The following is a 15,169-nucleotide window of genomic DNA, read 5'->3' on the forward strand; positions in this document are numbered from 1 at the left end:
TTCTAGGCCCTATGGAAAGAATAGTGAACAAAATAGACAATGTTTATATTCTAGCGGTGATGAGGGGATGGGGCTGGGAAATTGAGTCATCGTATGAAATATAGGATGCCCAATTAAATTTAAATTTCAGATAAACAATCGTAAGTTTTCATATGACGGCCCCATGTAATCTTTGGGATATATTTAACTGAAAAATTATTTGCTATTTATCTGAAATTCAAATTTAACAGGGTGCCTTATATTTTTATTTCCCAAATCTGGCAATCCTTGAGGAAGACAAAAAAGGAACAAAAAATTATACCTTAGGTGGTAATTGGTGCAACAGAGAAAATAAAGTAAGGCAATGGGCATAGGGAGTGGTAGCTATGATGGGGATTCCGGGGCACCCCTGTAATAAGGGGACGTCTGAGTCAAAGCTGAAGGAGGGGAGAGATTAACTCCAGGAATATCTGAGGGAAGGTGATCCACGAGTGAGAACCCCAAGTTGGCTCCCGCTTAGCATCTTGAAACAAAGGTCAGTGTGGCTGGAGCGTGATATGGAAGCAGCAAACGGGGAGGTCAGACGCAGCAGGGCCAGACTATGTGGGGCCCCTTGCAAGGATTTTGGCTCTTATTTTTAGTACAGTGGGGTGGACATGGCAAGAACTGAGCAAAGCAGCTGTATGGCTGACTTGTTTTTAGGAAAATGTTGGGGGCAGGTGGGTGACCAAGAGGTAGGTTAGGAGGTCACTAGAGTCAGCTTCTAACCCCTGGCCAATGGCACAGGCTGCACAGAGGCTGACTGGGGCTGCCACATCACACACAGGGCCTCGCTCTCCCTGACCCCTCAGCAGCCTCTGCTCTGAGCGCTCCTGTGTGTGCTGGATCCCACACCCACTGTCCTATCGACAGACTTCGGTGGTGGATTTTGACTCCACACACAGTGAAGCCTGTCTCCTGAAGTTTTGCTGTATGTAGATTTGCTTGAATACTGATTGGGCTCCTTCCCTGCTTTTTAAAGGCTTTTGGTTTATGACATCTTCTCATAATTAAAGAATTATATAGTCTAACTAGTGCTGTTCAACAGAAATATAATGCAAGCCCCAAATACAAACCACGTATGTAAATTTGCATTTTCTAGGAGCCACGTTAAGAAAAGTAAAAAGAAACAGGTTAATACTAATTTTACTAATAGACTTTATTTAACTCATATATCTAACACTTATTTCGGCATAATTTAAATTAATATTTCAAGATTAATAATATTTCATTATTAATGAGATATTTTGCTTTCTTTTCCTACTAAGTCTTCAAAAATCATATTTCACACTTTGTCACATATCAGGACTGGCCACATTTCTAGTGATCAGTAGCCACATGTGGTTAGTGGTGCATGTTGGACAACACAAGTTTAAACTCTGCTCATTCGCAAGGATTAGTCCATATCACAGTCTTTACGGCATGAGAACAGGGGGTCAGCAGTTCTAGACTCAAAGAGAAGTGGGAAAATTATCCAGGGAGCAAATTGGATCAAATACTGTGGGACCAAGAACACTTTTCCATTTGGATTCTAAATACATTGGTGCTAGACATCCGTGAAATGGATGGAATTTACTTGTTTACATCCCACAACAAGTAAATTACTAATTTTATGTTTATTCCATTTATGTGCCGTGTGTAAGAATCTAACATGGGCTGCTCTGCTTTCAGTGTGGGTGTGGGGCTCAGTTTTTGGGTTTTGATCCCAGCTTCTCCTTCTACTTCGTGCTGTTCAGTACTAGGTTGTACATTTCTAAATGTGTTTGTTTTAACTATAATGTCACCAAAGATTTTGCTTCTCATTGAGTACAATGATTGACAATCTCCAATATACAAGCGGACTGTGTTTCAGATTTCAAATATATATAGGTAGCGTACATAGAAGAACTGTTTGCTGGGATGAATAGCTCAACAGGCCAACCCACACAAACTTGTTAAAAAGATAGTGGAGCTAAACTGTATGTTATTAGTGTCAACTTTCTCTCCCTTACGTCCAGCTTCTTCAGCTGGGGGTGTGTATCCCTGGGAGCTCACAGACACGTGCAGGAGTACAAAAACACAAAGGATTCTTCTAGAGTGTTAATAACACTTGAAGGTTGGGGCTAGGATTCTTACTTAATATAATTATGTGGTAAAATGCTACATTTCTATAAATTTCAAGGTAAAATACGTTGCTTGTTTTGTACCTCTTACCTTCACCCAAGTTTATGTTCATATTCATTTGCCATTAGGGGACTAGAATGAAAAGCTAAATTAAACCAGAGATAGGGAATCCATATGAATGGAGAGCAGAAACCTCATTGCCCTGACTCTTCCCACTTCTTTTGCTGCCGGTCCATGTTTCTTGTAGTTATTTGCCTCTTCTGTTTGGATGAGTTCTTTAAGAAAATGTAGGACATGAAGGAAACAAATCTGTTTTTGACAAGTGAATGTGAAATTATATTATGGTAAAAATTCTAAGCTATGACTCATTCTAAGTTCCCATTGCCAGAATGGAAAACAATGTGATTGAGTGATGGCGAGCAATGTCACTGCTAAATGACCTATTTCCCTTTAGCACTCAAGTCCATGAGACAACTGCGTTCTTTTTATCTTTAAGTATTCTTTCAAGTTGTCCCTGAATGGCAGTACCTGAAATAATTGTAAAAGCCTTGAGTGATGTTTTACATTAGAGTTCTAAAGTGTATTTAGTTTGGGGGGGGGGGGGGGGAGAGAGAGAGAGAGAGAGAAAAGAAAAGAAAAGGAAAAAGAAAACAAAGCAGCAAGCCATGCTTCTTAAAAGTCAGTCCAACGTATTTTTAGCTTCAATACTCAAATTGTGATTTGGTAGTAATACGCTGGGAATAGTCTTAGAATTTAAGGTATAGTAGAGAAAACCCCATCAAACTACTTGCAGTTAAGATGTTAGCTGCTGTTTTTCTTTATTACTATCTTTGGAATGTCTTTCAGTACTTGTGAATGTGAAATGCATTCATAAATAGATGGATAGATTACCCAACAAACAAGACTAGCTCTTAATACATGCACAAAACCTAATTCCCCCTTTTTTTCTGTACTTTTCTGATATATTTTTCTGCATATGTACATTTTTATTACATTATGTAATAAAATAATACCATTGTAACTTTATTTGAAGAGGCTTCATGGTAATTATATTTTGTCAAAACTTTGCTCAAAAAAAAGTTCTATGATTTCAATAAGATGGCCTCAAGTTATTTTTGTATGTATCTTTTTTTCTCATTCAAAAATAAGCTCTTTTGGCACAGGCATGTCCTGTCTATTACCTTTGTATGCCATGAAATACTCAGCCCAGAGTAGAACATATAATAAATTTTCACTAAACTCAGTGTTAGTTAAGTGAATTAATGCCTTCAGTATTCCACAGTTTGGCCTTGGTACTCAGAGTTGTACAGCATTTATCCTTAACATTCCTTTCTCACCACCTGGGAAACTAAGTTTGAATAATAACAGAATGCTCCATAACCCCTGATTCTAAGTCTGAATATATTTTTCTTGATATAATTTATCAGAAAGGTAAAATCCTATACATCATTTTTCCTTCTTTTCATCCTCGTTTGATTCGTTCAGGAAACAGCTTACTCACTTTTTAGCTTTAAAATTTTGTGAGATATCTATTTAAATTATAAACACATGGAAAATATTTAATCTTACAAGTGATAAATGTAAAATTGAGCAGCAGGAAACTCATGTTTGTGCTTTTAAAATAGCCACAAAAATAATTAATACTGTAACATCTAGTGGTGATGAAATTGTGGAAAAGTAATACAGAGTGGGTGCCTACACGAGCAGATAAAACTCAGAACCCTTTTGGAAAGCAATTAAGAAATATTTTGAGGGTGTTTAGTTTATCTTTAATAACAAAAATTGGAAACAACCTAAGTATTGAACAATTTGGGACAGATTAAACAAATGATCACACCTAACTTTGATAGATGATTATGAAACTACTCATAAGACAATCATGAATACTGTGTGAAAACAAATGTGTGGTATAAAATAATATGAAACCGTAATGTCAAACTATGTAGTCAGCTTACAGTTGCTTAAAAATATATAAGCATACATAAGAAAAATACTAGAAGGAAATGGGACAAAATGAAAACAATTATTATAGGGTGATGGAATTATGGGTGCAATTTTTTTGTTTCCTTTTATGTTAAAAGATTATTTTAACAATGTATAAAATCAAAGAAGAAAGGGATCAAGTTTTAGTCCCTCAATGTTCATAAATTAAGGAAGATGTTATGCAGATACCTAAGCAACATTTCTCTTCCTTGTTTCAAAATTTCAGCATGTATTTTGTTTGGTTCCAGGGGCTTAACCATTTATTATTATTCTGGCTACCATGGTTATTCTTTGAAAGTCTAAACAAAGTTTGTATTGTATCTTGGCAGCATCTCTTGTTTGCATCAAATCATGAGTTATGACATGAGTGCATCCTGTTGGAGAGTCTTTGAAGAAAACAGACTTGATAGCTCTTTTTCTGGTCACAGGGTAAAATGATAGTCCTCTTTCGGGGTATATTCTATTTCCAATTCTATTTCCATTCTTACCCTTTGTGATGTACAAATGGCCAATCAAAATTTTCCTATAAGGCCATCTTTATTCTAAGTCAACATTTTTGCCATTTCACCAAGGGAAGTGCAAGAATTACAAGTATAGTGAACTTTATATAGGAAGCAGAATTTCTTCCAGGAAGTTAAGATTTTTACAATTTTAATAATTTAGTATAATAGTAAAACATTTTTTGCTCTTCTAGAAAGACATCATGAGCTTCATATTGCTTAGTTTATCTGGGTGTACATAGATCATGTTTATATGTAAGGTTCAATTCAGGTTTCTATACATTCTGAAAGGTCATTTATAAATGAGTATAAACCAAATGATAATGAGGATAGAAATACTCATCATTTACTCTCTCCCAATTTCTAGATGCATGCATGCATTCATTCATTCATTCATTCATTCAGCAATGCATTATATCATTAACAGCACAACCTCTTAAGCCAGATCGTGAGAGTTCAAATTTTGGCTACAGTTGTGTAAATCTGGAAAAATTACTTCACTTTTTGGTGCGTTAATTTCTTCATCTGTTAAGTAGAGATGTTACCTCATAGAAATTTGTGAGAATTAAGTGAGTTAATAAATGTAAAGTTCCTGGCACTTAAAAATGTTACTATCATTATACACTACTATATTTGTGCTGAGAGCACAAATGTAAGGCACGATCCCTGCCCTCCAAGTGATTTAGAAAACATGCTTAAAAATCAACCTAAAGCTAATCTAATAATTAAATCTGTTTGTTTGTTTGTTTGTTTTTTAAACCAACTAAGGAGCAACTTTACTATCTTCAGTGAAAGAAGGAAGTTGTCCAATAGTTAGAAAACACAGTAAAAGGCTTTGGAATGTTTTAAAAAGAAAATGAAATTCTAGTTGATAGTTTGAGCCATGTGGAAGCATCGAGAGCCAGAGTATGTCTCCTTTGCTTCTGGGCCCTTCAAGGTACTTCTCCTCTTTGGAAAACAATGGCTGGTTCAGACTCTAGAATGACAGGTATACATCATCATCATCTTTCTGAAATGGGACACTCTCTAACCTAATAGCCATCATCTTTTTCACAAATGCCTATCACTCAATATGACAATGAGAGCCACAAGTTTGAATGTTTTATTCTAATTATTTTTACAGTGAAATTGGAAAGAGAAAACAAGGCCATTTTTACTTTTCATTTTCGTGTCAAATGTGTCTAAATGAATTAAGTAGGTGTTCAAAGATGAGTATGTTCTTCAAGATTTAGATTTGGAAATGCACATTTAGAGAGTAAATTAGATATTATATTGATTATATCTAATCAATATAATGATTTCGTCTATATTTTCCTGAGCTGATGAATCGCTTGAAAATTCTCCATCAAGAAGTCTTGTGTTTTCAGATGTCTTTTACTTATTTAACAAATATTATTTGATGCCTACAATGTACCCAGCATCATGTTAGATATTCATTTCATGTTAGTAAGTTGTTTCAGCTTTCTTAATGGAGAAAACACTGAACAAAGGAAATGAGCCCTGTTTTATCCTTGGTGCCCAGCACATAGAATTTTGAACCAAACAAGCTAACTTGTATTTCCACTGGTAGACACTTAGTTTCTGTCTACTTTTAGAGCAGTATTGGATGACCGTATCTTCTAATGATCTATATAATGTATTGACTTTGTCTGTTTCATTAAGTAGTACCTTTTTTTTTTTTGAGGGTGAGCCCGGGTTGCCTGGAACAGTAGGACAGGACGGGATACCAGGGCCAAAGGTTAGTACAAATAAAACCAAGCAGAATCATTTGAGATATGACTTTAAATGAAATCGTAAGCTATTACACAATTTTTAATATCCCACTAGTTTTACCTGGATGGAATTTTTTATTAATAGTATAATATACTACAGTACAGAACTTTGTGACTAATGAATAAATTATGTTTGTGATTCTTATTAGCATTCCAGATGCAGAAAAACAAATACAGGATATGACTGTTTAAAATCTGTATTCTGAGATACTTGAATAACATGAGAAAAACCACGTTTCAAATGTGACTTGTCGTTGGCCACTTAATATGGGCATATCAAAATGTACGCCATATACATACTGCCTACAATTTGCATAATAGTTACAAAACTTTAAAGATGATTTAAACAGTGCCATTATGGCTTTTCCTCAAGATTTGGCCATCTCCAGCACTTATAAAACATAACTAATTAATCAAATGAAGAGCAGAATAAAGCTATGGCATGTTTAAAATTTTAAAAATTGATGTAGTCAATTACTAAATAGGGAAAAAATGTAATGAAGAATTTTTTTTGGATTGCAAGTTTTCTTTGTTTCTTGAACAAATGAATCTGTTAAATATAAAAAGATTGGTGTCGGTTTAGTTTAAACCAAACAGGCAGACAAATCCCAAATCCTTTGAAGAGTGAACATCCCTTGAAGTACAAAACTAACGTCTAATCCCATCAGCTGTGCTGGTATTTATCCATACCCACAGATGCCTGTCAGCTGATTTTACAGATCACATTGCTATTGACAGGCGCCTAGGATGGACCTAAAATTTATAGACCTGTCCTTTGTCCTGCAGGAGAGGAAAGAAAAATATTCCTTCTGGTACTACAACCATCGTCCTGTCTTTCCCCTCTCTTGTTCCATGCTAAAAAAAACAAATGATAGGAGTTAATGCTCAATGCATGTTCTCAGTGCTATTCTTCTGTTGCCTAGCGACCATCCGGATGGATGTTGAGCAATGAAAGATGGTCAGAAATTCAGAAAGCCAGAGGGTCAGGCTGACTTCCAGCAAATTAAAAGAATCTTGCCTCCAAACTGACTTCCAAAGTGGGTTATAATTTTTAAAAACACAATAATCACCTTAAACCATTTTTTAAGTAGTTGATCTCATGGCAACATTTATTCATGTTTTTCACAAAGGGAATATTATCATAACGTGTCATTTGCTTAAGAACTCTCCCACTCCATCCCCTGTCCCTTCCTGCATAAAGTGAAAATGAGACTATTTTCAGAACACAATTTTTCACTTTAGTCCTCATACTGTCCTAGTCATCATTTGGAGTAAAGACATTCTCCTAAACTCCCTTTGATTCTGCCCCATTCTAGTGTCTTTCCTGAAGGTACTGGTGCCTCCTAAAATACACCTGATTGAGAACATGCTGGTTGCCAGTAGGCTAAAAAGAGTTCATGACATTGTGAAGGCCCCAAGTTCAGGACTGTGTTTGTGGTCCTGTTAAGGGAAGACAGTTTGGGGAACTACAGTGGGACTCCAGACTCCTGAAATAGTCCACGTACCAGGAGCTGCTTTGAATCAAGACTTCATGGAAGGATGTGCTAGCCCGCCTTACTGATTCTGAGTTTGGACAGAACAAAAAGTCCTAGACTAAGAAGCCACCCAAGATGGTAAATTGCCACCACATTGTTCCCCTTAGAGTCCCAAAAGCTAGTTTAAGAATGATAATCTTAAATATCTTTCTTTAGTCCTCTCAAAGCAGAGAATTAAGATTACATTTGACATTGATATCTATACCCAATTCTCCAGGAAACTCATCTTGCCATTTGTTTTCATATAGCAACTATATATTGCTATACAAAGAAAGGGTCACATATGATTTACCTACTATGTTCAGTATCTGACTTTGTTTGGTGTTGCTTAATTAGGTTTTATAATTTAACATGTCAATCAATCTTTGTTCTTTTGCCCAGGGAGAACCTGGAGAACAAGGAGAAAAGGTGAGAATGATTCTTCCGGCATTTACTGGTATATTCCCCCGCCCCAGAAAACGTACCAACTGAACTGTATATAAGTATGAATAGATAGATATAGATAAATAGTTATCGATATTATGACCACTATTTTTTTCCAAACAATTAATTAGTGGAAGGAGAAAATAGTGTAATTCTTATGTATAGACAGAAGGTTTAAAGAAAGGAAAGAAAAGGAGCAAATTTAAATATTCTATTATCTGTCTTTTAAATGGCTTTCAAAAACCCCTGGGCCTGCAAAATTTCTGTTCTCCCTACTCGCTAATGCCACTCGGTACCTTTCTAAGCATTCACATCTCTCTACTGCTACTTAGGTCACTAAGTAAAGAATACAGATGTTTACCTGCAGCAAATATACAGAGTTGCCCCACAAAGAACTTCCATAAAAACCAAAAAGAGAAACAAAAGAAGGAGAGTGCCATATGTTAAATTTCTCCTAGACATCCTGCCTTACTACCTTTGGGTTCTCCTGATTATTTTTAGACCCTCTACATATTGTAGTGCTAGTGTTCTTGGTTCCCATACTATTTACTTTAATAGTGTTTGAGCAGTGTGTCATCTGCATAGGAAACTACCACCGTACTATGTAATGCTCTTCGTAAGTGATCCGATCTTTCTGAAAAATCAGTATTATCACCTCTGATCCCAAAAGAAGTACATCTAAAGACCCAGCAGTTTTCTTGAATGTAAGTGTAATTTTTGGCATGGTAAAAAAAAAAAAAGGAAAAAAAATTTATTTCAATGGAAGGAAAGCAAAAGACCAGGTCAGTCAGTCCTTCCATTGTATGACCACTTTGAGCCAGTCTTTCTAATAGGAAAGTTTGTTTCATTTATTTTGCTTTTTTAATGAAAGGATTTTTAAGCAGCTGTTTTAAAAGTATGCTAATAGACTGCCTATCAAAGTTCCCTTAAAATAGATTATCAGTACATTTACTTGGCATCCAACCAGTTCATGGTAATTAACTTAAAATTAATTAGTCATCAGATGACGCTTGTTTGGAAATTAAGGAAGGAAAAGGAGTAGTGCCAGCACCGTTCCGGGATTCAGCAGATAAAGCGGTTCAGGCTCCCCAGGCTTCTGTGGGTTGTCCATCACCAGAGATAAATGCCTGAGCAGGTTAGCTTCATGCTTATTGAAACAAGAAAAGCAAATAGGAATAAGTAAATGTCTCCCTCCCTTGCCATGCCTCCTTCTCCCAGGGAAACCATTATCAGTCGTTTCTCTCTTACGTTAAGGAAATTTTTAAATGATAGAAAAGTGACCTCTAATGAAGCGAGACAGAAGGGCATGCCAGCTTATGGAATGGAAGAACAATAGTGCATTACTGTTGCTACTGGCTATCGTTAGCAGCTTGTGTGTCGGATACTGTCCTAGTTGCCTTACACACAGTATATTGTTTATCTCTGAGGACCCCATAAAGTGTTCTTGCCCTTACACGTGAGAAATTGGATGCAAAGAGAATTTTGCCCAGTAGGTGCTGGAGCTGGGCTCGGTCTCTCTGGCTTCAAATCCATGATGCTTCTACCACAACATGCTGTAAGATTTAAATGAAAGAATTCCGAATTTAAGGAAGCAAAGCATGGGTAATAAATGATTTTTTCCCCCTAATGCATCGCTTTCTGGGTAGAAAGCACATGTCAGGAAGGGAATAGACATAGGAAATCTCAAAAATAACCAACGAAGCATAAACTCCCCAATTTGTTTTACTATGGTTAAAAAAAGCAGTTTTCTAATAAAATATAAAACATTCATTTCACAAATGCCCAACATGCTGGCACAGATAAATCAAACACTCAGGGCACAGGTTTTGAGGACCAGATCATACATTTTGAGGCTCTGGAGATTTGAGATGGTCTTGAAGACAAGAATAATAGGATTTATATAGATCGAAGGGAAAGGAGAGGCAGGGGTCCAGGTGGCAGGAATGGCCTGAGGAAGGACACAGAGGTGGTGAGGCACATGGCACATGGAGGGAATGGTCAGGAGAAAGTCTGTGACAGTGGAGCTTTGAGCAGAGGCGTAAAGAGATGGCGTTAAGGAGGCTTTAAAAGCCAGGATAAGCTGTTAGAAATGAGAGAAATTGCTGCTCTCTGTCAATAAGATGGAGTAGTTTAAAACTGTTCAGCCACGTTCACTGTAATAAAATGTATTTGGACCAGTGACATCAGGCAGCTGCTCAGGTAAAAGTACGTTAGCTCTGTAGAACACTTACAATAGATTTTAATATATATATATACCGGTAGTGCTTTTGAAAGAAAACTTAAGATAATGGGTAATATTCTTTGCTTAATGTCACCAATATATTTCACATCTATCGCTCTTTTCCCCCTCTTAGGGAGATGCTGGAGAGAGCGGCCCCAAAGGTGACACAGGCGAAAAGGTACAAGTGTTGTGAAATATGGAAGAGTATGTATATGAGCAGAAATATTATTTTGTATATATGAAAATAGGAGATTTTGAGAAAAGTAAGTGAATGGTAGTATTTTAATATGACAAGATCAGAGATGATTTTACAAGTTTAGAAAATATTTGAATATTTAATTTATAAAAGGTAATTATTCCACAAGCTCCTAGCTACAAATTTAAATATTAGAAACATAAATGATATGTCACAAATTCTAGAAAATGTGTAGCTAGGCTTACAGTAATATGGCTTTCAATAATAAAAACTCTTATTCGTGTATAAGTGGGACACTTCCTTTATATGCAGAGATAAAAAGAGAGTTCCTAAAGTGATTCCATTTGTCCCAATTTTAGGAGAGAACATGTCAGAGGATTGGGATGAGATTTAAAAGTTTGAAAGTAAATGTCACTTGATTAGAGCAGCCTTGAAGATTTGCCTCAACTTGAAATCTGCTATATCCAGATATTTTGTCAGCTTTTGTTTTGTCATTATTTTTTATCTTTTAAACCATCATTTATATGACAGTAATCTCGTGGTTCATCTTCCTATCTCTTTTTTCCCCAGTCTATCAGTACAGCTTTTGCTTAGATTCATGCTTACAGACATATCTGATGTCAGAAGGATATTTTACTTCACTTGTGCTATATGTTAAGAATTAAGAAAAAGATCTTTTAAGAAACTGAAAATAAAACAGTCAGTCAGATTTTAATTTAAATCAGGCTAAGTAATTGAGTAATGAAAAAAAGAATTGAATTATTCATTTAGGCTTATAGTTCAGAATAAGAATATTCTATTTTAAAAGTTCTTACTGTACAGATGGATAATGGTTACTTATAAAAACATACTTATAAAATAAAGAGAAATTTATCTTTCTCTTTCTTGTAAATATTGATATAAATATGGTATGTGGTGGAATGAATTGGTATCATCAAGTAGCAATTGTGTTTGTATACAAGGAGCAGTCTAGAAATTAGAGTAGACTCTCAGTTTCTTGTAGACCAGGGTTTCCCAACCTCAGCCTTATTGATATATAGGACCAGACAATTGTTGTGGGGACTGTTGGATGTTTAGCATCATTCCTGGCCTTTGTCTACTCCATGCCACTAGCACCCTTGAGTTGTGACAACTAAACCCATCTCGTGATATTGCCAAATGTCCCCTGAGGGGTAAAATTACCCCTAATTGAGAATCGCTTCTATTTACCTGTCAAATTTAAGTATTGTGCTATAATCAAATATAGCATGAATATGTTTAATACTAATGAGACCAATGATATATCTCGATTACACCCAGAGTCAAAATTTCAAACCCCCAATATATAAATGTAGGTGTTATATTTAACTTTCTTGTTTTGCTTAGAAGCATAAGTTAACACACTTTTCTTGTAAAGGGCCAGAAAATAAATATTTTAGGTTTTGTGTGCCATATGCTCTCTCTCACAATTGCTCAACTCTGTCATTGCAGCATGACAGCACCTGTAGACAGTACGTACACAACTGAGTGTGGCTGTGCCCTATAAAACTTTATTTTTGGATACTGAAATTTTAATTTCATGTAATTTTTATGTGTCATGAAATATTATTATTCCTTTGGTATTTTTTTAACCATGTAAAAAGGTAAAACCCATTCTTAGCTTTTGGGCCACACAAAAACAGGTGCGTAGGTGATTTCGCCCCACAGACCATAGTTGCCAACCTCTGCTTAGAGAAAGGAAATCTAAATAGAGAATAGTTTCTTCAAGTAAGAAAAAACTTTATGCCAAGTCTGAACTATGCCTATGTGAACTTATGTAGAGAATTTTATGCTTCAGAAGATGTATTTTTAAAGCTTCATTTTTGTAATGTAGGTCAATAATTGTTTCTTTAGTCATAGATTTTTTTAAATTTAATTTTCCAATAGTAAAGCAACTTTTTTGCTTTGAAAGACCAAGTTCATCTCAAAGGAATACTGTTCTTATTTTTGTATTAATGCAAATCATTTACCATACTGACTCACACATAGTAAACTCTCAGTAAATGTTAGCTTTCTTACCACATGGAAATTGAAATCAACTAGATTGGTTGTTTTCCTTTTTTATCAAAAAGTTTTATTAGTCAACTGAAATTAAGTACAAGAAATGCTTCAGTTAAAACGGAAATCATTTCTATAAACTTTCAATGGGTCTAAACAGGGAATTGTAAATAGGAATCTGTAACGTATAATATGTAATCTGACCTGTAGCATTCATCCCCGAGAATGCTGTAATTGGAATATAATTTTTGATGTGTTTTTTTAAACATTTCCTGCTTCTGTCACATAATTTGTTTCCAGCATGTTGCAAACAGTCTTCTCATGGCCTTGGTTTCAGTATGTGAAACTCATTCATCATTTACCAAGTTTGAGATGTAAAATCAAAAAATGCTTCTTTTCTGCCATTGATGTAGTAAATTACGTCAGTGACTGATTCACTTTAATAGGATTTTTTTCCTTTTGATCCAACTCAGTGCCTTTGGATGGTAAAGCAATCTAAGCCTTTCCAGACTGGTCATCTGGAAACACTGTGGAACTGTAAAAACCACTAGGCTGGATTTCTCCATGCCTAGCAAGTACAGTGCACTCTAGCTTTAAGAATGACCTGCCAGAGACTGATTCCAATTGTGTGTGGAGTCACTATGGAAGGGTGTGTTCTGCTCTTTGGAGTGTTGATTCCACCAACAAACATAAAAATGGATTTCTTATCTATTATTCCCCGCTTGAAAGTAGGTGTTTTTGCAGCACACTGAATGATCATGCCACTCTAGTCACAATTGTATCTGTTGATTCAGATGCATCTTCACTATTACCTGCCTGTGCCTTCATTTTCTCTGCTCCCCCATCTCCATTCCTATAAATAGACTGTCTTCTTGGTTTATGCCTTATATCATCTTTGATTTGCATCCTCTGAGCCTTTGCGGAAGCCACACCCATATTTGCAACCACCAATTAAATTGTATTCTTTTCTTAAAATCACCATGAAGAGCTAGCTATCTCAGTGGGCGCGCCCACAATCAGTGCAGAGCCATCGCTAAATTAACAACGTATGATTCCCTTAGCTTAGAACACTCTTGCTCTCTATCCACCTCCACCTCCACCTCCAGCTTCTAATCCTATTCCTCGGTCCACTTAAATCTAAATTTATGTCATTTCCCTGGGGAAACCTTTCAGCCTCCTTTGAATTGGTTAGGTTACCTACTGTATGCTCCACAGCCCTCTTTATGATCCCTTTCATAGCTGTATCACGATTATAATCTGTAATCCTTTGTTTATTAGGCATCCAGCTCACTGAAAAAGAAAAAACAAACAAATGAACACAAAACTATATGATACCAACTGTTAAATTTCTAGCACCAATCCAAGTTCCTGGCACATAGTTGGAAGATAATAAATATTTATTGAATGAACAACCATTATTTTTTTTTTTTTTTTTACTTTCAACTTTTTCTCATTTTCATTTAATGGCAGAACTTTTTCCTGTACCATTCATTTGCTTATCATGTCTTCTGTGTAGATGCAGACTTTTCCAAACATGAGAATCTCTTCATAGCCCAGATTTTTTTTAATGAAAAGAAAGTGTCTTTCATGCTTTCAATCAGTAATATTTTTGTACACATGTAGAAGTAAATGATTATCATATGCACAGGACAAGGATGGGAATGGCAACTGTGTCTCCCAGCTCCTAGCATCTCTGCATCCAAAACATGGCTGGCATATAATTGGTGCTCAATAAATATTTATTAAACAAATTATTGAATGATAGAAATGTGCCCACACTCACTTCATATAGCCACATAGACGTTATTAACACACATATATAATTACATAATGAGTTTTGTGTTTGAAAATAATTAAACCAAAAACAAAACTCTGTGTGCGTCAATGATAAATAACAAAGTCAAATTCATTTACCTCAAGTATCTTCTCAAAGTATTTCCCCCATTTATGATTTGCCCCTTGAAAACTTTTATTTTCAAACCAACTGATTTATAAAGCTAGGAATTTACTTAAGGCACAGTGGGTTTTTTCCAACTTTAATACTGTATTCATTTTCACTGGTAGAGGAATGAGGATTATAAACACTGACTGTTACATTTCCACTATTTGCAGCATTATCCTTTAAAATGTTTAACTTATGAATGTCTTCCAGCAGATGCCTTATCACTTGAAAGTTATAAAAATCTTTGAGATTTCACAGTTCTAATTTTTTAAAAAGAGAATTAAAATATCACTTATAGTTGTCCATCATATGAAACTGCTCCAATATCTACAAATAAATCAGCCTTTCAGAAAATTGCCTTTTTTTCCATCCACTTTCTATGAGAACTAAATCTAGTCTTTATTCTCCTTAGTGAATGGATTATATTCACTAGAAACAGATTTAACTTTCTGTTAAAACA

The 15,169-nt window shown here is 35.5% G+C and overlaps 1 protein-coding gene across 1 annotated transcript in view; it reads left to right on the forward strand.

The window, feature by feature from the left end:
• COL25A1 (collagen type XXV alpha 1 chain) overlaps positions 1-15,169 on the forward strand; it is a 436,443-nt gene that overhangs the window by 347,996 nt on the left and 73,278 nt on the right. The window contains exons 13-15 of the mRNA XM_074322592.1: positions 6,289-6,342; positions 8,293-8,319; positions 10,689-10,733. Of these exons, the coding sequence (XP_074178693.1) occupies positions 6,289-6,342; positions 8,293-8,319; positions 10,689-10,733 (126 nt within the window). The remainder of the gene's footprint in view (positions 1-6,288; positions 6,343-8,292; positions 8,320-10,688; positions 10,734-15,169) is intronic.

This window comes from Rhinolophus sinicus, linkage group LG02 (genome assembly GCF_036562045.2).
Source record: "Rhinolophus sinicus isolate RSC01 linkage group LG02, ASM3656204v1, whole genome shotgun sequence".
Taxonomy (NCBI): Eukaryota; Metazoa; Chordata; class Mammalia; order Chiroptera; family Rhinolophidae; genus Rhinolophus; species Rhinolophus sinicus.